At 51.7% G+C, this 23,842-nt stretch overlaps 1 protein-coding gene across 1 annotated transcript; it reads left to right on the top strand.

The window, feature by feature from the left end:
• Positions 1–1,886: 1,886 nt before the first annotated feature.
• PITPNC1 (phosphatidylinositol transfer protein cytoplasmic 1) lies at positions 1,887–22,541 on the top strand. The gene is made up of 9 exons (XM_053453452.1): positions 1,887–2,030; positions 12,315–12,463; positions 15,033–15,121; positions 15,504–15,511; positions 17,745–17,816; positions 18,615–18,710; positions 18,872–19,027; positions 19,360–19,423; positions 21,865–22,541. The coding sequence occupies exons 1-9, from the start codon at positions 1,983–1,985 to the stop codon at positions 22,179–22,181; spliced, it is 999 nt and encodes a 332-aa protein (XP_053309427.1). The 5' UTR covers positions 1,887–1,982; the 3' UTR covers positions 22,182–22,541.
• Positions 22,542–23,842: the final 1,301 nt, after the last annotated feature.

The raw sequence follows: 23,842 nt of genomic DNA, 5'->3' as shown, positions 1-23,842 counted from the left end.
AGCACAATAAGTCCTGTGAAGCGGTTGCAGCTGGTCACACGTGTGGTTAAATCACGCAGTCCGTGTCCAGATCTCATCCCTCTCACTGGTAATAATTTACATGCAAATTCCCTCATTTGACCCCCAGGGGGTGCGGGGGGGGGGTTTCAGGCTCCATCTGCAGAAGGATAGACATAAAGTAATAAATGAGAAAACGAGAGAGCGGAATCTAACACGAGAGGGTCAGAGACTGAGAGGAAACGGAAGGAGGTTTACTGAGAGGGTGGTAGATGAGTGGAACAGCCTCCCAGCAGAGGTGGTAGAGGGTAATACAGTGAGGGGATTAAACATGCATGGGATAGACGGCTCCTGAATCTAAGACGAGACCAACGACTGATTAAGGTTTGAATCATCAGGAGAAACTTGCGACTAGACGGGGGCCGCCGGGGGCCGATCTGCCGGCGGGTTGGGTGAAGCTCGGGGGTAGGTGGCTGCTGCCCACGCCGGGCAGATTCTCCAATCGACCAGTGTGTCACACCCGTGTTCCGCACACGCTAACCCACTGCGCTGGTATGTGCGCCATTAACCTTTTACATGCTAGTAATCCCACCGGGACACAGACCCTACAGGGCGCGGCCGCGCTGTCACGTCACGTGGCGTAACCGAGAACATGGGGGTCACGGCTACTGTAGTGGCGCCCGCGGGGTCCGTGTTATCGGCGTCACCAATACAGTCTATGCATAGAATAACTTAAACGCCCCTCCTCAAGGGTTTATTCCTCCCCAGCGTTACTGGAAAGGCCCCCCTTTATTATAAGAGAATCCGGTGCCGTAGATACCGGTGTGTATGCCTGTGGGTACGGGGGTGCCCCCCCCACCGCCACCCGCCCCGGGACCCTACCGGGATTCTAAATGTTTTTGTTTTATTTATAAACATTGCTGGGGGGCATTTCCAGGGTAACCCCCCCCCCCGGGTGTGAATGATCAGCCTCTCACCCTGTTTGTATTCTGGGGCAAACAGTGAGGGGGTCCCTGGACACAAGAGCTTACACTCTAAAGACAGAGGACCCGAGAAATGCAGTGTCCGCTCCCAGTGTTACCAAGACAACAGCTGCCCCCATACCCTGTACGGCACGCGTGGTTGAGGATGCTGAGAGTTGCGGTGCGAGGCAGGCGGGATAGGCTGGGAGGATCTGCCATTGGACCCGCAATCCCCCCCCCCGTGCTGATGTCACCCCCCCTGCTGATGTCACACGCGAGTAGGAACTGAAGCTGCATTACTGAGCAGAAGGGGCAGATACAGGGGCATCCCGCAGCCTCATCACACCGACCGGGGCAGATACAGGGGCATCCCGCAGCCTCATCACACCGACCGGGGCATATACAGGGGCATCCCGCAGCCTCATCACACCGACCGGGGCAGATACAGGGGCGGGAGCAGCCTCATCACACCGACCGGGGCATATACAGGGGCATCCCGCAGCCTCATCACACCGACCGGGGCAGATACAGGGGCATCCCGCAGCCTCATCACACCGACCGGGGCAGATACAGGGGCATCCCGCAGCCTCATCACACCGACCGGGGCAGATACAGGGGCATCCCGCAGCCTCATCACACCGACCGGGGCAGATACAGGGGCATCGAGCAGCCTCATCACACCGACCGGGGCAGATACAGGGGCATCCCGCAGCCTCATCACACCGACCGGGGCAGATACAGGGGCGGGAGCAGCCTCATCACACCGACCGGGGCAGATACAGGGGCATCCCGCAGCCTCATCACACCGACCGGGGCAGATACAGGGGCATCCCGCAGCCTCATCACACCGACCGACAGATACCGGGATTTTGGGGCAGATAGCGGGGCAGGCATAGCTCTGCTGGGTTGCGGAGATCTGTGCCGTTTCCACGCGTGGGTCCGGCCCCCGTGCAGCGGGATGGTGGCTGCAGCCTGAGCCCCCGTGGGGTTATTGCGCGGAGTTGACCCCCCCCCACACACACCATGCTGCTGAAGGAGTACAGGATCTGCATGCCCCTCACGGTGGAGGAGGTAAGAAGTTACCCCGCTCGGGTGCATGGAGGGTTAATGGGGTCTGCAGTGTGGGGGCCCCGGAGAATGTGTGCGCAGAGCGGGGGCCCCGGAGAATGTGTGCGCAGAGCGGGGGCCCCGGAGAATGTGTGCGCAGAGCGGGGGCCCCCGAGAATGTGTGCGCAGAGCGGGGGCCCCGGAGAATGTGTGCGCAGAGCGGGGGCCCCCGAGAATGTGTGCGCAGAGCGGGGCCCCGGAGAATGTGTGCGCAGAGCGGGGGCCCCCGGAGAATGTGTGCGCAGAGCGGGGGCCCCGGAGAATGTGTGCGCAGAGCGGGGGCCCCGGAGAATGTGTGCGCAGAGCGGGGGCCCCGGAGAATGTGTGCGCAGACCGGGGCCCCGGAGAATGTGTGCGCAGACCGGGGCCCCGGAGAATGTGTGCGCAGACCGGGGCCCCGGAGAATGTGTGCGCAGAGCGGGGGTCCCGGAGAATGTGTGCGCAGACCGGGGCCCCGGAGAATGTGTGCGCAGAGCGGGGGCCCCGGAGAATGTGTGCGCAGAGCGGGGGCCCCGGAGAATGTGTGCGCAGAGCCCCTGTTATCATTGGGACCGGGGCTCCTTCTGGGTTAAGCCCAGGCAGGGGCATCTCTGGGGCAGAATGAACGGCTGCCGGGTGGCGCTGTGTCAGGATACGGCGTATAGTGACGCCGAGTACCCCTGTGTGTGTATAACCCATTCACATATATGTAATGCGGGGCCCGGGGCGCTGTATGTCTGTGTGCGATAATGCGTGTGCGTGAGCTGTATATCCATTATATGGGATTCCCCGGATATTACACACGGATAGAAGTTATCAGAGTATAGATCATGTTATCCCGCGCATGTACCGTATGTTATCCCGCGTGTGTACCACTGTATCGTATGTTATCCCGCGCGTGTACCGCTGTATCGTATGTTATCCCGCGCGTGTACCGCTGTATCGTATGTTATCCCGCGTGTGTACCGCTGTATCGTATGTTATCCCGCGTGTGTACCGCTGTATCGTATGTCATTCCGTGTGTGTATTGTATGTGATACCCGGTTATCCCTGGGTGCCCCCGCATGCTGTATGAAGCTCCACGCTCTGCATTTTGGGGTTTATAGGGTTAATTGGGTGATCATTACAGGACAGCCAGGTGTCGGGGATGGCGGAATTTTCTGGTCCTGCCAGGCGCATCAGGAGAGTGCTTTTTAGGGGGGCTTTGTGGCCCAGATCGGGGCGTCTGCATGCGAGGGCAGGGGTGGCGAGTGCCCTGTCAACCCCTACGGGGCAAAATGAGGGCTCGGCCCCCGCTATCCCTGAAATTTCCCCCGTTAAACCCTGCAGGGCACATGGTGGGCATTTGGTGTCTTGCAGCCCCCCGCCTGTCTCATCCAAAGCCTTTGGGGCGAATGAGAAGCATACTGTCAGTAATCGCCCCCTGCGCGGGGGGGGGGGTTATTTACTTCTAAGTCTTTTATCTGCTTACCAACCGTCTGCCGGCCGGCGCAGATCCCACAATGTCCTGAAAGCCGCTGGAAACGTGGACACAGTCTCTGCTTCAGCGCGCTTTCCCCATCACCTGTGCTCAAGCAGGACGATCCCGCCGCTGCGTGTTTCTTTGGGGGGGGTCCTCTGTGCCGTACTTTGGGGGTTTTCATGCATTTTCTGGTTTTGATGTTTCCATAGTAATTTTTGGGGTAGTTTCCATGATCCGGACGGGGGGGCCAAACACGCGACGGCCAATCGGGATGGGGGAGCCAGGTGCATGCTGGGAACGGACTGGAGATACCGCGAACGCAGACAGCGACTCCGGCGTTTTCCATGTAAAGCTGTCTCCAGTTTTTTGGGGCAGAAGCCGTCCGTTTCGTAAAGCTTTGTGTCTGCAGCCGGAACGCGATGTTTGGCGAAGGACGGCGTCTCAGGGACGGATCGTTCCGGATTTAGAGCAAGGATGTCTCGCCCCGCAGAGATAATTATTCCGAAGGACGAGCGAGACATTGAAACCCAGGAACACTAACAGCCGCCGCCAGGCTCGGGCCCCTAGGAGCCAGCGGTCGCAAACATCCCCAACCGGAGACACCGAAATCCTCCCGCGCATGTTCCCACGCAACGCAGCGAGGATCCCGCCGGCTCGGCAGACATTCATCCAATAGGATGGCGATGGCCAACGGGTTCGATGGAGTGTGATGGACTGGCGGCCCCCCTCAGAGAAGAACCCGGGGCACCTGTGCACACGGTGTAACACACCCCCCGTGTATCTGCCGTGTATCCGCCCGTGTATCTGCCGCGTATCCGCCCGTGTATCTACCGTACCCGTTCCTTGCCCGTTTTAGCTCTTGCAGCCGACTCTGCGGATTAAGCCGGCTGGTGTTTTACCAGGCCGGCCACCCCTGGCCGCGTTATGGCGTGTTACTGTGCTGTTGCCTGGCAACCTCTCTGAGTGAATCACGTGTCCTGTCATGTGATTGGGGGACGCGCTGGTGCAAGGTTTATCCCATGGAACAGTCGATGGAATGCTCCATTGGTTGCCATGGCGACTGCTCCACTATTACCGCTAATTGTTTACATTTTCGCTTGGATACAGTAAAGAATGATTTCCAGAAGCCCCCCGAATCCCCCTCAGTAAATCCGGGAAGAATGAATTCCGTGACCGCAGCCAACGAGCCGAACTAAACGGCAGCCGGTAATTTGCCCAAAAATAGCTGATTTTGCAAATTACTCCGAGAAACTCTGCGTGGCGGGAACCGGCAGACGGATGCGCCGGCGGTTATTTCAGCAAAACCACAAATCTGACCACAAACTGGTGAATTTGTGATTTAATAATAAGATTTAATTTTAAAAACAATCCTTTTAATTCGGAAAATTGAAACCACCTCATAAAAAATGGAAAATCAGCCGATTTCTGGGCACTGGAATTTCATCTCCGCAAATATTTAATTAACGGCCGTGAGAATGAAACAAAAATCCAACCGCTTTACAGAAAGAACAAAACCGCTTCGGGTTTCTATATCTCCTCTCGGGATCCGCTCTATGAAAAGGTCACAGGGCTCCACGGGAGATCTTCCAGGGATCTATAAAGTGGGATCACTAGATCTCTCTGTCCTCCTGGGATCTGCTCTATAGAATGGATCACAATAATCTAGAGGAGATCTCCCAGGGATCTATAAAGTGGGATCACTAGATCTCTGTGTCCTCCCGGGATCCGCTCTATGAAAAGGTCACAGTGCTCTACGGGAGATCTTCCAGGGATCTTTAAAGTGGGATCACTAGATCTCTCTGTCCTCCCGGGATCTGCTCTATAGAATGGATCACAATAATCTAGGGGAGATCTCCCAGGGATCTATAAAGTGGGATCACTAGATCTCTGTGTCCTCCCGGGATCCGCTCTATGAAAAGGTCACAGTGCTCTACGGGAGATCTTCCAGCGATCTATAAAGTGGGATCACTAGATCTCTGTGTCCTCCCGTGATCCGCTCTATAGAACGGATCACAATAATCTAGGGGAGATCTCCCAGGGATCTATAAAGTGGGATCACTAGATCTCTCTGTCCTCCTGGGATCCGCTCTATAGAATGGATCACAATAATCAAGGGGAGATCTCACAGGGATCTATAAAGTGGGATCACTAGATCTCTCTGTCCTCCTGGGATCCGCTCTATAGAACGGATCACAATAATCAAGGGGAGATCTCCCAGGGATCACTAGATCTCTCTGTCCTCCTGAGATCCACTCTATAGAACGGATCACAATAATCTAGGGGAGATCTCCCAGGGATCTATAAAGTGGGATCACTAGATCTCTCTGTCCTCCTGGGATCTGCTCTATAGAACGGATCACAATAATCTAGGGGAGATCTCCCAGGGATCTATAAAGTGGGATCACTAGATCTCTCTGTCCTCCTGGGATCCGCTCTATAGAACGGATCACAATAATCAAGGGGAGATCTCCCAGGGATCACTAGATCTCTCTGTCCTCCTGAGATCCGCTCTATAGAACGGATCACAATAATCTAGGGGAGATCTCCCAGGGATCACCAGCTCTCTGTGTCCTCCTGGGATCTGCTCTGCGCTGTGAGATCGCCGGGACGTCAGCATGCGCGGGGGGGGGACGGGTCGGATTTAGCGGCAGTCTCTTTGTGATTGGGAAGGATGTCTCGGATGATGTAAGGTTTGACGTCCGAACAAACAGGAAGCTCAGGGAGCGACGTTCCCTGCGGGGAGATCTCCGGCTTCCTGGATGCCAAAAACAGCAACAACCCCCCGATTACCCTAATAATACCCCCCCCAGGACACGCGTGATATTCATTTCATAGCGTGTAACCGCCAGTTACGGAGCTTACACTCTACCAAGAGACAAACGTAAATAACGCATTATCGCACAATGCGTGTCCCGTGTCCCACGCGCTGCCGTCACGTATGGTGCCGCTCTGGTGGCATCTCCAGCATCCCGTCAGAGGCCGGGCCGGATTTCATAGGAAAGTCCAGGTTTTGGTTCATTTCGTGGCTCTTGTAGAAAGAGGATGAAAGTTGTCGTTTTATTAACATACTTCTAATAACACGTGTGCTCCCGTGTCGTGTCTCACGCTCCGCACACGCTTTCATATCTCGCTTATAAGAAAAGTTGGCATTTGCTTCACTTTCACATTAAAGTCACCATTTTTGCCAAGTGGCTCCCGAGGGCCACTCTCCGGTGCGTCGGCAGGTACCTGGATATACGCGTCTCCTCTCGCCTCTGATACGTGGCATGCGCTTCTGATCCGGTCCATGTAAATCATGCGTGTCTGTGTGTCACGTTCTGTGACTTCCCCCTTTATGTGGTGCATTATTTTCGGCCCCTGCGAGGGCACGGGGGCCGTTCTATCCTGAGGTCCTATTTCAGGCTGACATGGAAACTCTCTCAATGAATGCATCTTCAGGAATGGGCTGCCGTGTCCTGTGTCACATGATATGTCAGCCGAGCCGTCATGTGACACGTATGTTGTGTAGACTGCCTTGGGCTGCCAGCCCAGAAGCGCCACAGTTTCCTGGCAGAAAAGGAGACTTAAGCGTGTAGAAAGCGCGGTCCACGGACACGTCATGACGGTCATATCGCACACGCGTGTCTTTCCCAGCATTCTCCTGAAAATCATTTATGGGGAGAAGCTGCTGACCTCATCCAACAGCCACAAAATCCAGACGGGCCACCAAAGGGTTAATCTGCCCACCCGTGTTGGGTTAAAGCCCCTCCACGTGGCTTCTTATTGCCCCGTAATTGCACCGTACGGAGCACAACTTCTATAACTGTGTGCCGCGGCAAAGTGCGCACCCGTGTCCTGTGTCCCGTGTCCTGTGTCCCGCGTGAATTATGTACGAAGCATCTGTTTTCTGACCACGTGAGGAGGACAGCCACGCTGCAGGGCATGCACACACGCCGGTAACCGCAGGTCATGTCCACACGCCGGTGGCCGCACACACGCCGCTCCCCGTGGGGCATGCACACACGCCGGTGCCAGGGCTGGTGGCAGTTGGCGACTCGCTGTAATGATGCCGGTGGGCAGATGGCGGCACATGGGGGGGGGCTCTTATTGTCTGACGCGCCCCCCTCGCTGTTTTCCCATTTTTTGAAAGTTATATAGCAGAACTTTCCGGCACCAAGCGGGTTAATCTGGGGGGGGGGGAGTCTCAGAATCTGGCAGAGTCGGCAAAACAGCCGGTGCGGTCCCCGACCCGCGAGCGCGCTGACGGCTCCTTGGCACGGAACGGGGCTGTACATCAGATCGCTGTTTGTGCCGCGCAGCCGAGCATACAGCCTGTTACACGTGGAAATTAACCAATAACAATTACAATGGTTGCAGATTGCATCCCCCCCCCGGGGGCCGATCTGTAACATGCAGCGTCCGCGATCTGTCAGCGCAGGGGATAATGTTAAGCCAGGACGGGCCCTCAGATTCAGGTACACGAGGCAGCGATTGCAAGCTCTGTGTCCCAGGAGGGGTGAATTCCCCTGGAGAAGCCGCCTCAGATCATTCCGATGCCCCTGGCTCTGGAGGGGGCATTATCACACTGAACACAGCCTCGGTGCCCGCCTAGATACCCTCATCCTTTACAAACAAGTCAATTTAGTAACACGGCCCCAGACCTCCCCAGTAGCCAGCGGCCCCAGGCCTTCCCAGTAGCCAGCGGCCCCAGACCTCCCCAGTTGCCAGCGGCCCCAGGCCTTCCCAGTAGCCAGCGGCCCCAGACCTCCCCAGTTGCCAGCGGCCCCAGGCCTTCCCAGTAGCCAGCGGCCCCAGACCTCCCCAGTAGCCAGCGGCCCCAGACCTCCCCAGTAGCCAGCGGCCCCGGACCTCTCCAGTAGCCAGCGGCCCCAGACCTCCCCAGTAGCCAGCGGCCCCAGGCCTCCCCAGTAGCCAGCGGCCCCGGACCTCTCCAGTAGCCAGCGGCCCCAGACCTCCCCAGTAGCCAGCGGCCCCAGGACTCCCCAGTAGCCAGCGGCCCCGGACCTCTCCAGTAGCCAGCGGCCCCAGACCTCTCCAGTAGCCAGCGGCCCCAGGCCTCCCCAGTAGCCAGCGGCCCCAGGCCTCCCCAGTAGCCAGCGGCCCCAGGCCTCTCCAGTAGCCAGCGGCCCCGGACCTCTCCAGTAGCCAGCGGCCCCGGACCTCTCCAGTAGCCAGCGGCCCCGGACCTGTAAACAAAACATTGGATACTTTGGGCGTTTTCATTGTTTTTAAACAATTAGTGCAACAAACAAACAAACTTAAGGAGGAAGAGGACTGTCCTGAAATAGCCGCGCAGGACAATGACCATTCGTACCCCGGCCGAAGTGACCTGAAATATTCCCTCCCCGGGGGCCACGGAGCGATAAGGCAACTGAAGAAGAGGTGGGGGCCACTGGAGGCTGAACCCTGTTTAACCCTCTGAGGACCAGGATACATCACACAGGAAAGGGCCGTGGTGCTGGGGGCCCCTAGACCCCCGTACGAGTGTTAAGGATCCACCGGGCTTTTAACTAATGAAGACAGATTAATATGATGTCACAGGTCATGTACAGTGACGCGATGACATCACTGAGATTCCTTGATCACATGCCCTGGCCGAGTGCATGCTTTGGTATAGAAAAGGTCGGGGCGGAAAAACAAATGGAACCAACTGTTCCTTTAAATAAATGTCAGCGCCAGACGGATACTCTGTATCCTCCGTGAATTTGTGCAATTTCCTATCGAGGGCAGGTGGAACGTAGCGCTCCTCTGGCACTGCCGGGTTTAGGGATGGATGACCTACATCCCCGCTCCTCGCCGTTTATATCCCGTCTGCAGCCCCCAGACGGGGGGGGTCGTCGGGCCGCAAGGCCTTGGGGGACGTTAAGTGCGTCACATGACGTTTCTGAAGAGAGCAGGGTCGTGTATTGTGTGATATTGTCTATACGATATTATTATTATTTTGTATTACGTTATATCTTCTATATGTTATTATTATTATATTATTATAATATGTTGCCGTTATCGTTTATTGCGTTATATCGTCTATATGATATTATTATTATTTGTATTATGTTATATCGTCTATATGTTATTATTATTATATTATTATTATTATATGTTACCGTTATGGGATATTGCGTTATATGGTCTATATGTTATTATTATATGTTGCCATTATCGGGTATTGCGTTATATCTTCTATATGTTATTATTATTATTATGTGTTGCCGTTATGGGGTATTGTGTTATATCTTCTATATGTTGTTATTATTATATTATTATTATTATTATTATTATTATTATATGTTGCCGTTATCGTTTATTGCGTTATATCGTCTATATGATATTATTATTATTTTGTATTGTGATATAACGTCTATATGTTATTATTATTTTGTGTTACCGTTATGGGGTATTGCGTTATATCGTCTATATGTTATTATAATTATTATTATATGTTGCCGTTATTGGGTATTGCGTTATATCGTCTATATGTTATTATTATATGTTGCCGTTATGGGGTATTGCGTTATATCGTCTATATATTATTATTATTATTATATGTTACCGTTATGGGATATTGCGTTATATCATCTATATGTTATTATTATGTGTTGCCGTTATGGGATATTGCGTTATATCGTCTATATGTTGTTATTATTATTATTATATGTTACCGTTATGGGGTATTGCGTTATATCGTCTATATGTTATTATTCTATGTTACCGTTATGGGGTATTGCGTTATATCGTCTATATGTTATTATTATTATTATTATATGTTGCCGTTATGGGATATTGCGTTATATCGTCTATATGTTATTATTATATGTTACCGTTATGGGGTATTGCGTTATATCGTCTATATGTTATTATTATTATTATATGTTACCGTTATGGGGTATTGCGTTATATCGTCTATATGTTATTATTATTATTATATGTTACCGTTATGGAGTATTGCGTTATATCGTCTATATGTTATTATTATTATTATATGTTACCGTTATGGGGTATTGCGTTATATCGTCTATATGTTATTATTATTATTATATGTTACCGTTATGGAGTATTGCGTTATATCGTCTATATGTTATTATTATGTTACCGTTATGGGATATTGCGTTATTTCATCTATATGTTATTATTATTATATGCTACCATTATGGGATATTGCGTTATATCGTCTATATGTTATCGTTATGGGGTATTGCGTAATATCGTCTATATGTTATTATTATATGTTACCGTTATGGGGTATTGCGTTATATCGTCTATATGTTATTATTATATGTTACCGTTATGGGGTATTGCGTTATATCGTCTATATGTTATTATTATTATATGTTACCGTTATGGGGTATTGCGTTATATCGTCTATATGTTATTATTATTATATGTTACCGTTATGGGGTATTGCATTATATCGTCTAAATGTTATTATTATATGTTGCCGTTATGGGGTATTGCGTTATATCGTCTAAATGTTATTATTATATGTTGCCGTTATGGGGTATTGCGTTATATCGTCTATATGTTATTATAATTATTATATGTTGCCGTTATGGGGTATTGCATTATATCGTCTAAATGTTATTATTATATGTTGCCGTTATGGGGTATTGCGTTATATCGTCTAAATGTTATTATTATATGTTGCCGTTATGGGGTATTGCGTTATATCGTCTATATGTTATTATAATTATTATTATATGTTGCCGTTATTGGGTATTGCGTTATATCGTCTATATGTTATTATTATATGTTGCCGTTATGGGATATTGCGTTATATCGTCTATATGTTATTATTATTATATGTTACCGTTATGGGGTATTGCGTTATATCGTCTATATGATATTATTATATGTTGCCGTTATGGGATATTGCGTTATATTGTCTATATGTTATTATTATTATTATTATATGTTGCCGTTATGGGATATTGCGTTATATCGTCTATATGTTATTATTATTATTATATGTTGCCGTTATGGGGTATTGCGTTATATCGTCTATATGTTATTATTATTATTATTATTTGTTGCCGTTATGGGATATTGCGTTATATCGTCTATATGTTATTATTATTATTATATGTTACCGTTATGGGGTATTGCGTTATATCGTCTATATGTTATTATTATTATGTGTTACCGTTATGGGATATTGCGTTATATCGTCTATATGTTATTATTATTATTATTATTATATGTTGCCGTTATGGGATATTGCGTTATATCGTCTATATGTTATTATTATTATATGTTGCCGTTATGGGATATTGCGTTATATCGTCTATATGTTATTATTATTTTATTTATTATGATTATCCGCACTCTCGTTAATGATGATTAAATGTGTGATATGGGAGATGTAAATGATTCGGCGGATTAATTATACCCGGCGGTTGCGGTCTTATAACGTTGTTTGTTATCTCCGGAAAGCTGCGCATGGTATCTGTCGACAGTAACCGGAACAGCTGGGTTCCCGTACGGCATTAATAAGACCCCGTCTACAAACGGTCTCGCTGCATCAATAAATGCAATTAAAAGGCCAGGAAATGTCTCCAGCCTCCAGGGGGGGGGGGTGCTGCTCCGTCGGGGGCTTTTAAATAAAAGGGGCTGAGGGGCTTTAAATAAATAGAGGATCCTGGGTATTCCAGCAGAGGAGTTTTCGTTTATTGTAGGTTAATAAATTGGAACGCTCCTTAGTACCCCAAACGTTGGATTCCCCCGGTTTTGGTGTGTTAATGTGTTTCTGGGATGTATATCAATGCGTGTCCTTGGCGTGTCCTGTGAACCGGGTTTGTGTGTTCTGCTTGTAGTACAGAATTGGACAGCTCTACATGATCAGCAAACACAGCCATGAGCAGAGCGACCGTGGAGAGGGAGTGGAGGTCGTACAGAATGAACCCTTTGAGGATCCGGTCCACGGCCCAGGGCAGATTACTGAGAAACGCGTTTACCTGAACAGGTAAGAACCCCTCTGCCTGACAATACGGGGGGAGGGGTATAAGAAGGGGCCCCTATTGGATTAGGGGTCTGACATGACCATCGGAATTCTGGAACCCGAAGCCCCCACCTCCAGTGCAGTCATATTGGCCGTCCGCCAGGTGAACTTTACCTCGTGGGTTTTCTCCACTTAGCACTGCAGTAACCGGGGCAGTTAGCCGGGGCAGTTAGCCGGAGAATCCCTCTGGCTAATACGGTGGCTGCGATGGCTGTTACAGCCTCGCTCGCCGCCTCTTCATTAATCGGAACAAAGACCCCAAAACACTAAAGAGACCCCTTTGTAACATTTGGAGCAAATTGGGGATGGATTCCGGAGGAACGGAGCGGCCCAGGAACCCCTACTGCCGAGCGCAGAGGGCGGCTGACGTTGGTGCCCAGAGTTTCCGTGGCCTCACTCGGCGCAGCGACAGCTTGAGTGATAGCTGTTGAGTGAACACTTCGGAGCGCTTACTCAGCCGTCTCTCTGCCACTCGCTCCAGGATCGGAAATCCTCCTTTTGTGGATTTACTCCGAGTCTCCCCCCAGTTAATGAAACCTGTACCGGTTTGGGTTCAGGAGCGTATTACAGAAATTCTTTGTATAGAACACAGACGGGCCGGGTTACGCCCCCCCCCCCACACGCTGTCGGCCACGGGTTCGTCTCCGCTAATGCATTCACTCTTTCTACCTTTATTGGAAAAATCGTCATTTTCCGATTCAGTTCAACTTTAAAAGCTTTGAATATCTGAAAAGCAAAATCAATAAAGGCCATTAATGGAGGGAGGGGGCCGCCGCGAGCCGCTGCCAGCCCCCAGCCGCCAGCTCCACTCATTAAAAGCTGCAATTCCTTTAAGTGACTGATTACGTCTCTGAAGTATTTCGGGGCAGAGAAGCCGAATCCGTAACAATCCGATCCGTTCTAACGAGACGCTTCGGCCAGATGTGGGCAATATCTTCACAACAAACTCATCGCGTTACCGTCTCTCCACCACCCAGCGCGCCCCCCACCACTCACTACCCCTTACCATCACTCACCGCGCCTTACCATCACTCCTAACCATCACTCACCGCGCCTTACCAGCACTCCTAACCTTCACTCACTACCCCTTACCATCACTCACTACCCCTTACCATCACTCACCGCGCCTTACCATCACTCCTAACCATCACTCACCGCGCCTTACCAGCACTCCTAACCTTCACTCACTACCCCTTACCATCACTCACCGCGCCTTACCATCACTCACCGCGCCTTACCATCACTCCTAACCATCACTCATCGTGCCTTACCATCACTCCTAACCATCACTCATCGCGCCTTACCATCACTCACCGCGCCTTACCATCACGCCTAACCATCACTCACTACCCCTTACCATCACTCCTTACCATCACTCCTAACCATCACTCACCGCACCTTACCATCACTCACCGCGCCTTACCATCACTCACCACCCCTTACCATCACTCGTTACCATCACTCACCGCGCCTTACCATCACTCCTAACCATCACTCACCGCGCCTTACCATCACTCCTAACCATCACTCATCGCGCCTTACCATCACTCCTAACCATCACTCACCGCGCCTTACCATCACTCACCGTGCCTTACCATCACTCCTAACCATCACTCACTACCCCTTACCATCACTCCTAACCATCACTCACCGCGCCTTACCATCACTCCTAACCATCACTCACTACCCCTTATAAATGATATTTGTTCGGACGCAGAATATATTTGAATATAAAGGAGCCGAGGAGGCATAAATCACCCCGTGTTAAGGGCTCTTCGTTAGGGTTTCCAGTCAGAATGATTTATACTCCCTGTGAGTCTCTCCACGTCGGGATCCGTCCAGCATGCGCAGGAATCTTATGGACAGGATTGGCGTCGGTGCAAACCGAGGGTGCGTTTAACCTCCGCACAGCTGGCTGACGGAAGCCCATAACCCCGTTCGCCATCAGATAACATAAAGGGTTAAACCTCTTCCTGGGAATACAGCGGGATCTCCGGCTGTAGATCAGAGATTCGGTAAAAACACTCGGATTGCCGGCATCGCCGCCGCGTCCGTCACCTCGTTTTACCCCCAGCGCTCCACGGCTAAACCGTCACTAATGAATTCTCCCGCAGCCTCGTAAAAGCGTCCGCAGCCCTTCTACAAACACACGGGGCGTTTATCTCGCCGCTTCATATCCAAGACAAATAACGTTCGCTTGTAAAGTCTTTATTGGGACATTTTAATTGTCCGCTTTGTGACGGTAAATCCAGCCCCCTCCTCATTCAGGGACCTCTATGATGTCATGGAGCAGGTACCAGGACCATGGAGCCCCGGGTTTAACGGGTCAGATCCTCCTAGTATGACAGGGGGTAAAAGGCAAGGGTAATGGGCAGCGGCGCGTGGTGGGGAATGGGCAGCGGCGCGTGGGGGGGAATGGTCAGCAGCGCGTGCGGAGGAATGGGCAGCGGCGCGTGCGGGGGAATGGGCAGCGGCGCGTGCGGGGGAATGGGCAGCGGGGCAGTAACCACGTTTAACCTCTGATGTTCTGCAGCAAACTCCCCAGCTGGGCCCGGGCCGTGGTGCCGAAGATCTTCTATGTGACGGAGAAAGCCTGGAACTATTACCCTTACACCATCACAGGTAAGGGCTGGGGGAATGTAGGGGGCCCCTGGGGTAATATTTCAGTCAGTTCTGCCCAGTCCCGGGGTCCCACCGCTATGTACATTAAGTCCGTCCCGCTGCCACCGGTACCAGATGCCGTACCTCTAATCCCACCCAAGACACGGCCGGTTCCGTTCACAGGCTTTATGGCTTTTTTTCACTAGTGCTCCTGCTTTGCCCCGTGTTAACTCTTTCACTGCCGTCTGTGGAGGTGATGGGGTTAATATCTGGCTAGCAGCGAGGACGGTGCAGGATGAGGGGGGCTGTGAATGTCCGCCATATTTATACATTATTAATGATTTTGCATTTACTGTTTTTCCTTTATTCCTCCCGCTCGCGGATTGTGCGGATCTGGGTGCAGAATACACAGTAAGTGACATTTTCATCTTTTCATGGGAAGATGGGGGCCGCGGCACCGGCGGGCGTGGGGGGTCCGGCTGACGCCTGCCGATGTTAAAGCAGAGAGATTATTGGGGGCATTTATCGTTGCAGCGAGTGTGGTCGGTGGTAGAAGAACTGTCCAATCCGGTGCCTTCCCCGGTGACGTCTCCTACGTACCGGCGGGTACAGCTGTTACTGGACGTGTGGGGTCTCGCACCCCCTCTGGTAGTCGGCTGTATCTGGTGATTAGTTGTCTGTCGGGGCCGATCTGTGAGCCCCGGCCTCCTGCGGTCTGCGTTAATCAGTCGGCGCGTTCCGCAGAACGGCCTCCGGCGGCTCCCAGACACCGAAAAGGTCAATACTGAGTTTCCTCTGCATGTAGGAACACGGCGTCTCCTGATGTTACATCCTTCCCTGCAACGTACAGGCTCCGTGCCAAGATTTCCAGGGGCCACGGGGGCCACACTGAGTGCGGCAGCCTCCTGTATAATGAGTTAAAAGGCCAAACCGAAAATGTGGCTTGAGATCCATGAATTGCCCGCATTGTGGGGGTCAGTCTGCAGTCTAGGAGCTTCTGCCCCAGCGGGGGATCCTGCGCGGCCCCCGCGGGTGTAACGGGGCTGAGTTTTCACTGGAGATTGGGGGGGTTTGGATAATTTGTAACGTTAGTAATATAGCAGAGAAAGTTTTCATTTTTCTCCGGTTCCAGGCAGATTAATGTGAAGAGTCGTTGCCCGGCAACCGCAAAAAATACTTTTTATATCTTGTGCTATGACGTCTTCAGAGGCCCTAAAAATACATTTTTCGTGACCCTTCTGTTCCTCGCTCACATTCTTCATCAGTATCGTATTCCCAAAGGTGCCGGGAGCGGCAGGTCTGTGTCTCACGGGAACGGGGCAGATTGAGCTGATGGCGAGGGGCGAAGGATGGGGCGAGGGGGCGAAGGATGGGGGCGAGGGGGCGAAGGATGGAGGCGAGGGGCGAAGGATGGAGGCGAGGGGCGAAGGATGGAGGGGAGGGGCGAAGGATGGAGCGAGGGGCGAAGGATGGAGCGAGGGGCGAAGGATTGGGCGAGGGGGCGAAGGATGGAGGCGAGGGGCGAAGGATGGAGCGAGGGGCGAAGGATGGGGGCGAGGGGGCGAAGGATGGGGGCGAAGGATGGGGGCGAAGGATGGGGCGAGGGGCGAAGGATGGGGCGAGGGGACGAAGGAGGGGGCGAAAGATGGGGGCGAGGGGCGAAGGATGGGGGCGAGGGGGCGAAGGATGGGGGCGAGGGGGCGAAGGATGGAGGCGAGGGGCGAAGGATGGAGCGAGGGGCGAAGGATTGGGTGAGGGGACGAAGGATGGGGTGAGGGGGCGAAGGATGGGGGCGAGGGGCGAAGGATGGGGGCGAGGGGCGAAGGATGGGGGCGAGGGGCTTGTGATCCCCGGGCACATTATCCCATTTAATGAACAAATGATTTCATTCCATATGTACAGACAGGAGACCCTCCGACAGGAGGCAAGACCCCCACCCCGGGGTCGTTAGCCCTGAGGGACCCCCAATTACAGACAAAAACATATGGAGACGTTTCATGCACGTTTCTTCTTTTAATGTTATGACTGCCCATTAAATGCCCCAGCGGGGTAGGTTACCCACTGCATGTGCCCCGGCACACAAAGGGTAAAGAGAGTGCCAGGCAGCTGAATGTGGCCCTCTCTCCGCTCCCGCAGTGTTCTCCTGGGGCCCCTGTACATTCTGCCATTCACGGGTCACTTTCTGTTAGGGGCAATTAACAGGGATAAGGAATTCACCCTGTCTGGGGATTCTTCTGACGGCTGTCTCTGCCGGCAGGCGACGCAGTCGCCGGGCCTGTCTCTGCTCGTCCTGCAGTGACATCGGCACCAAATTCAGCTGCCTCGGGGCATCATATTCAGGGCAGGTAGAGGGCAGGTAGAGGCGGCTCGTGAGATGTCGCTATACTGGTTATTGCCCCCACGGAGGACGGATCTGCCCCATGCCGACTCCACAAAAGGGCAGAATTTACAAAACGGGCCAAAAAAATGTCAAAATACATCCAGCGTCCCTTAACTCATTAAACGAGCTGGAAGCCTAAAGCGGAGAAATCCAGCGCCAAGTATATGGCAGACAAAGTAAGACATGGAGATATCGCCATGGAGACGGTGTATATTATCCCTTGCTGGATGGAGAGGTTAAAGCTTTCTGTCTTTTTTTCCGCAGTGCTCCTTTCTGCCAAAATTTTCTATCCATATAGAGACAAAATATGAAGACAACAAGGGGTCGAATGACAGAGTGAGTACCCTGCGATTCGAGTTTGGGGCCAATGGGGCATTTATATTGGTTTGTACAGAAAATATCGGGGGGGGCGGCGGCCCCGTCTGATCTGCCCGGTATTCCAGCCGCCGTAAGGTCTGGGATCTGATCCGGTCCTGGACCTCGTCTTATGTTCAGAAGCCCCATGCCTGCCCCGCGCACACAAAATATAGCCCAAAAAATGGCCGCCCCGGGAGCCCCCTGGAAACTCTGCCTGCTAAATTTGCCAATAAATGAGATGGAGTGAAGTGTGAGCCGGGAAACGGGGTCCACGTACCCCCGAAATATGACATTCACTGGGAATTCAACGTTAGCAGATTAAGCACTTCAGCACTGGGAGGCTGCGCTCTGTGACGGCACGACCCGCGCGTGGACTAACATTGCGCATGTTGGTCTATCCGAGCCGCCGATCACCGTGTCAGCTCTTATTTAGCGGTAGAAGCCTTCCAGCCACGCGAGGGTTCTGCCACCTGCTGGTGCGCTTGGGTAGAGCAACCCAACTGAATGCGTCATCCCTGAATTATGAAGTGCCGATGCGTTCCGCGGCCCCGTGTATATAATATAATATATATATATGTATATGTATATATATATATATAAGCTAGACGACACAGGGTTCGCGAAATAGGCAGTGATGAGCGCCTTGGGCACAGGAGCTTACATTCTAAAGACAGGGCACAGCTGAGACGTGATATCGGTTAATTATTTCTGAGTCGTTGGGATTTCCCGGAGAAGCGTCACGTCTTCTGTTTATTGATTTATATTTCTTTATTGCAGATATTTGACAACGAGGCCAAAGACCTGGATCGAGAGGTCTGCTTTATTGACATTGCCGGTGACGAGATCCCCGAGAGATACTATAAAGAGTCAGAGGTATGAAGAGCCGGCGGGGTCAGCTGCACCACATGGGGGGGCAACAGGCCAGGCTGGAAGGTCACTGGATGCTGGAAGTTCAGTATGATGTCACGGGCATCAATGACATCAGTCTTCCTGAGAGGTTCAGTGACTTCATGGTGACTCTGCTCATGTTCCAGGACCCCAAGAACTTTCTATCAGAGAAGACGGGCCGAGGTCTCCTGAAGGAGGGCTGGAGAGAGACGCAGCAGCCGATCATGTGTTCTTACAAGCTGGTGGCTGTCAAGTTTGAGGTGTGGGGTCTCCAGACGCGCGTCGAGCAGTTTGTGCATAAGGTTAGTGCGAGGAACCTTCTGCAAATGGCCAGCCTGCGCAAAACGCTCTTCAACGCACCGAGCGTCTAGTAAAAGCCACCGTTCGCTTGTCAGTCTATGCATTTCTTCTGTCGCCATCCTTTGACAGCTCTGTCTTCATCGCTCTATGTGTCCGACAGTCTCTGCTCTTCCATCTGTCTGCCCGTTGTCCGGTGGAGCCGTGGTGTCTTGAGTGTTGCCGGAGGTACCCCTCAAGGCATTGGCTTTATCACCACTCACTCAGTGTGCGTTGGGTTTGTGGAGAACGTGCACTGAGTGCAGACTCACAACAAACTAACGTCCTCTCTCCCCAGGTGGTCAGGGACGTCCTACTGATCGGGCACCGCCAGGCCTTCGCGTGGGTCGATGAATGGTATGGTAAGTCCCCCTCTGACCACATACATGTTTACAGGCAGCTGGTAACAATGTACGGAGTACTGATACTTTGTAAAATGCCGGCTGTTTGTTACAGAGGGGCGCGCAGTGCATCGTGGGTGGCACATGTGCCCGACTTTTCGGGGAAGGGAATAAATAACCAGGGAGTCACACCAAATAACCAATATAAATCACTTCCGGAGTTACGAGCCTTAAATCAGACGAGGGGACAGAAATGAGAGGGGAGCCGGCGCTCTGTGCGTCATTTTGCAATGTATTTAGCGGTACTCAAGGGGTTAAGTAATGCGGTAAGCCATATAAACGCCATGCAGCCTGCAATGCTGCCCCCCCGGAGCACTCGCTGTAACTGCAGCCCGGCCGCGATGCCCTGCCGGCCCTCTGGGGCCTGATGTAAACTCTGTTTAACCCATTATATCCCACAGCTTGAACTAAACCTTTTCCCTCCTGCCTCTTTTTCTGCCTGGTGCTAATTTTTCCTGGTAAATCACTTTTTCTAATAAACGAATTCTGCATGTCTCCTTCCATCATACGGGGTCACCACGCGTCACACCCTCAGATGTCGGCTTCGGTATTAATGGGATTTATCTATTGATCCACGGAGGTCAGGACATGCTGCAGGTCACTGTCTGGAAGATGGATACAGCCTGGTACACTCAGTGCCCACTCCTGCCACACTCACCCTAAGCAGCCCATGGCAGGAGCTCACAAAGGATACAGTCAAAGTAAATGTCGCCTGAACCCCTGGGCGAAGGTCACACGCCTCATGTGGCCACACATGGAATTACAGGCGAGAAATAGATGCCCTGGTGCCGGGTTCTCTGATCGTTGCCATAAACACGTGCGACGTAAGGCCTTTTATCACACGTGGTATTATATGCTGCCCTCTTAGATATCATATCTAATATCGTTTATATCTAATATCGTTCATATATAATATAGTTTATATCTAATATCGTTCATATCTAATATAGTTTATATCTAATATCGTTCATATCTAATATCGTTCATATCTAATATCGTTCATATCTAATATCGTTCATATCTAATATTGTTTATATCTAATATCGTTCATATCTAATATCGTTCATATCTAATATCGTTCATATCTAATATCGAAGCTGACATTTGCTGGAAGCTGTGATGTAAAATGTGGTTATTCTCCCTCTAGAAGGTAAGACGTACGATCAGAAGCCCGTCCCTCTCTTCCAGGTGATCTCCTAAGGATGATTTTAGGAGATCCAAGCTCTGTCTACCTGCCCCAGCACACAATGTAACCCAAATAGCTTAGTGCCCCACAGCCTTACCCCCCCCCCGCAGAACTGCTTAACCCTTCCACGGCTGACACTAACTTTATGAGGAACTCTTTATAAAGCTAGTAAAACTCCCTGCTTTCCAAACAAAACTCTTCCTACCTCTCAATAAATAAAATTTAGTTCCGATTTTGAATCTTGAATTTTTTCAGATATGACAATGGAAGATGTCCGAGAATTCGAGAAAAATATGCAGTACAAAACCAACATTAGAGTGTGTACTCACAGCCCATGCGCGGCGGATGACATAGGCAGTCGTGCCAGAGAAAGCGTATGTCCTGATCTCCTCTTATTGCAACGTGCTGGGAATCCCGGCCCCCCGGTCAGGCGACGGTCCCTTTCATCTCCCCAACCCGTCACAGTTTAGTAAATAAGGCCACCTCCAACGCCAAGGAACACCTGGAAAACAAACAGTCTGGTTTTAGTAAACGTGGTACAAAGTTTGGTAAATTCAGAGAAACGGTTCAATGAGCGCATTTCTAGTTATTCTCCTATTTATTGAGTAAACATTTTGGGGATTCTCCCGGTGACACCCCAAAACTGCGGTGAGATCCGAAGCCCAACCGATTCCTTAATGCCGTGGCTGCGTCCTCTGATAAATACCGGTCTACGGCTCGGCCCTGGAGCTCCCGGGGCCACCAGACGCCGGCCCACAGACCCCGGCCCGCAGACCCCGAACTAACGTGTGTTTTTGTGGAGGTGCATGAATAATCACCCATTCCCGACACGTTCGTTATGTTGCGTGCAGTGGAAGCGATTGAGATAAACGCCAATAACGATTTACTTGAGGTGGGAAACCCTCGGTGGTCTTTTAATGGAGATTAATGCCGGCTGGGTGAGATTCCCGGGACCGCCGGTGTTGGTAACACCAGGGAATCCGGTACGGTTGGGGCATTTCAGTATTTTCCGGGGTTTTATGTGCAATTCTGGTTTATGAGAGAGACAGAATGTGGGGGCACCTGTCGGCGTGACACATGCTACGGCGGGGGGGGGGGGCTGGTAGGTAACAGCAGGTCCAGAGAAGCCACGGGACCGGGTGTCACAAGTTATATAATGTCATGTATCGCGGTGACGTTACACCACGGTAACAACGTGTCTCCTATCATCTTCCAGACATGACAATGGATGAGGTTCGAGAGTTCGAAAGGACAACTCAGGAAGCCACCAACAAGAAAATCGGAATCTTTCCTCCGGCCATCTCCATCACTGACATCACCCTGCCTTCATGCGCGCGCACCGGACCCTCCAGCGCTCCGTCTACCCCTCTGACCACCGACGCTCCCGAGTTCCTGTCCGTCCCCAAAGACCGACCCCGAAAGAAGTCTGCCCCAGAAACCCTCACTCTGCCAGACACCCACACAACCGAGTCCGACCCCGACTCGCAAAGCTTTTCGTCCTGTAATAAGCCATCTCCCCCAGACCCCGAGTAACCGCGCCAACAACGTACTCCAAGACCCCCTTCTGGTAGGAAACGGGCTCCGAAGATTTCTCTCCCTTGCTACTCTCCGCTCCTGGCCAGATGCGACGATGGACGTTACGGCGGTGCGTTCAGGTCGTCTCTGGCCAGGTTATCCATCATCTCCCGCGTCTTCCGGACCCCCGTTGGACCCCATAGAAACGTTCTCCTGATTTTAACCGGCTGGGTAGGACAGGCCGCCAGTGGCAGCATTTTTAGAATCCAGTTAAAATCAGGTTTCGGCATTTCTGGGATGAGACGGGAAACCCGCTGAATTTAAAATAGGAAATTCATCGATTCTCGGCTTCCGGGACCTACAAACGCTCCCCGCCTCTATAAAACGGCACAAAATCCTAAAAAACAGACATTCCTCGGGGCGGACATCCAACGCAGGCACCCCGATCGCACCCTAAAATATACAAGGAGTGTTTGGAGCTTTCACCCCAGAAGGGGCACATTCCCTCCAGCATGAGAATGGCCCGCAGCGCTCCGAGGGGCAGATCACCCCAGAGGGCCGCCCAATGTTAGCCGGGGACCTTCCAGGCACCCCTTAGCACACCTACAAGATAATAAACACCAGAGCCTGGTACTTGGGGAGTAAGTTTGCCCGTGGGGTATAAATCGCGCACTGTGAATTACCACAAACCCTTTAGTGACCGCGTGCCGCTGTTATTTCAGAATCAAAGACTTTTTAACCCATTGCAGCGACTCCGTGGATCGTCACGTTTCATGGGTTAATGCTCTTATTTCCCAGAACCTCTAGGATTATCTGTAAGCGGACCGGGGTAAAGGGAACGTGGCAGGTCGCAAACTGCCCCCCGCTCAAATCTGTGAATTTCCATTCATTTCAGAACTTAGATTATAACCACTGAGGACATCATTCCTGAAGAAAAAGCACGGTATTTTTTTACTTTAATCACAAAAAATTGAAATAAAACTGGCCCGTGTATACAGTATATATCGGGGGGCCGTTGAGAGCGTTACGCTGCCTGGGGGGCCACATCCGAGTCATTTTGCGGGTAGCCATACCTTCTATCGGACTATTACCTCTCGGCTAGGATTTGGCTGTGAAGTCCCGTCGGCGCGGACGCTCCATCATCTCCGGACAGCCGAGCGTTTCCAAGATCTTCTCGCTGTCAGAAGCTGCGTTGCCGTCTGGCAGAGAGACGCTGAAATGATGGGGGGCGAGACGGTAACGGGGAGCAGCTGGCTTGCAGCCGTCACGGGTGGGGGAACCGATTAAGGTGCATGTTAGACCCTCGCCGTGTCTTAGTTTACGAGGTTAAGCGCGTGAGGTATGGATGTAGCATGCAGACACGGGGGGCCGCTCACGGCACCATCCGACTTTCCAATGTACGCAAACTTTGGGTAAAACGCTTCCAAATTCCGTAGCATGAGCAGCTCTTCTTGGTTTTAGATTTCTATGGAAACCCTGCTGCCGTTTTTTTTTTTTTTGTGCAATTCTGTCCTGCGGACGGCGGCTGCTCGGCAGGGACAGGGGTGGCTGCGAGACAATCGTACCCAATTTGGGGGCACGGAGCTTACTTTAGGGGGTCTGCGCAAGGAGAACGTCCATGATCGTTATCGCATGAGGGGGTTCTGGGTTTACGGCTCGTTTTTCTCTTTGGACTCGTG

The sequence above is a fragment of the Spea bombifrons genome, chromosome 13 (assembly GCF_027358695.1).
Source record: "Spea bombifrons isolate aSpeBom1 chromosome 13, aSpeBom1.2.pri, whole genome shotgun sequence".
Lineage (NCBI taxonomy): Eukaryota > Metazoa > Chordata > Amphibia > Anura > Pelobatidae > Spea > Spea bombifrons.
The sequence above is the reverse complement of the archived record's forward strand: the minus strand, read 5'-3'. Positions and strand labels throughout refer to the sequence as shown.

What these genes read in the sequence shown, in the direction of transcription:
- PITPNC1 (XM_053453452.1), top strand. Translation starts at nt 1,983, where the DNA reads ATGCTGCTGAAGGAGTACAGGATCTGCATGCCCCTCACGGTGGAGGAG. An exon ending in TGCCCCTCACGGTGGAGGAG is followed by an intron (nt 2,031 to 12,314) that starts GTAAGAAGTTAC and finishes TTCTGCTTGTAG; the next exon opens with TACAGAATTGGACAGCTCTA. An exon ending in AAACGCGTTTACCTGAACAG is followed by an intron (nt 12,464 to 15,032) that starts GTAAGAACCCCT and finishes GATGTTCTGCAG; the next exon opens with CAAACTCCCCAGCTGGGCCC.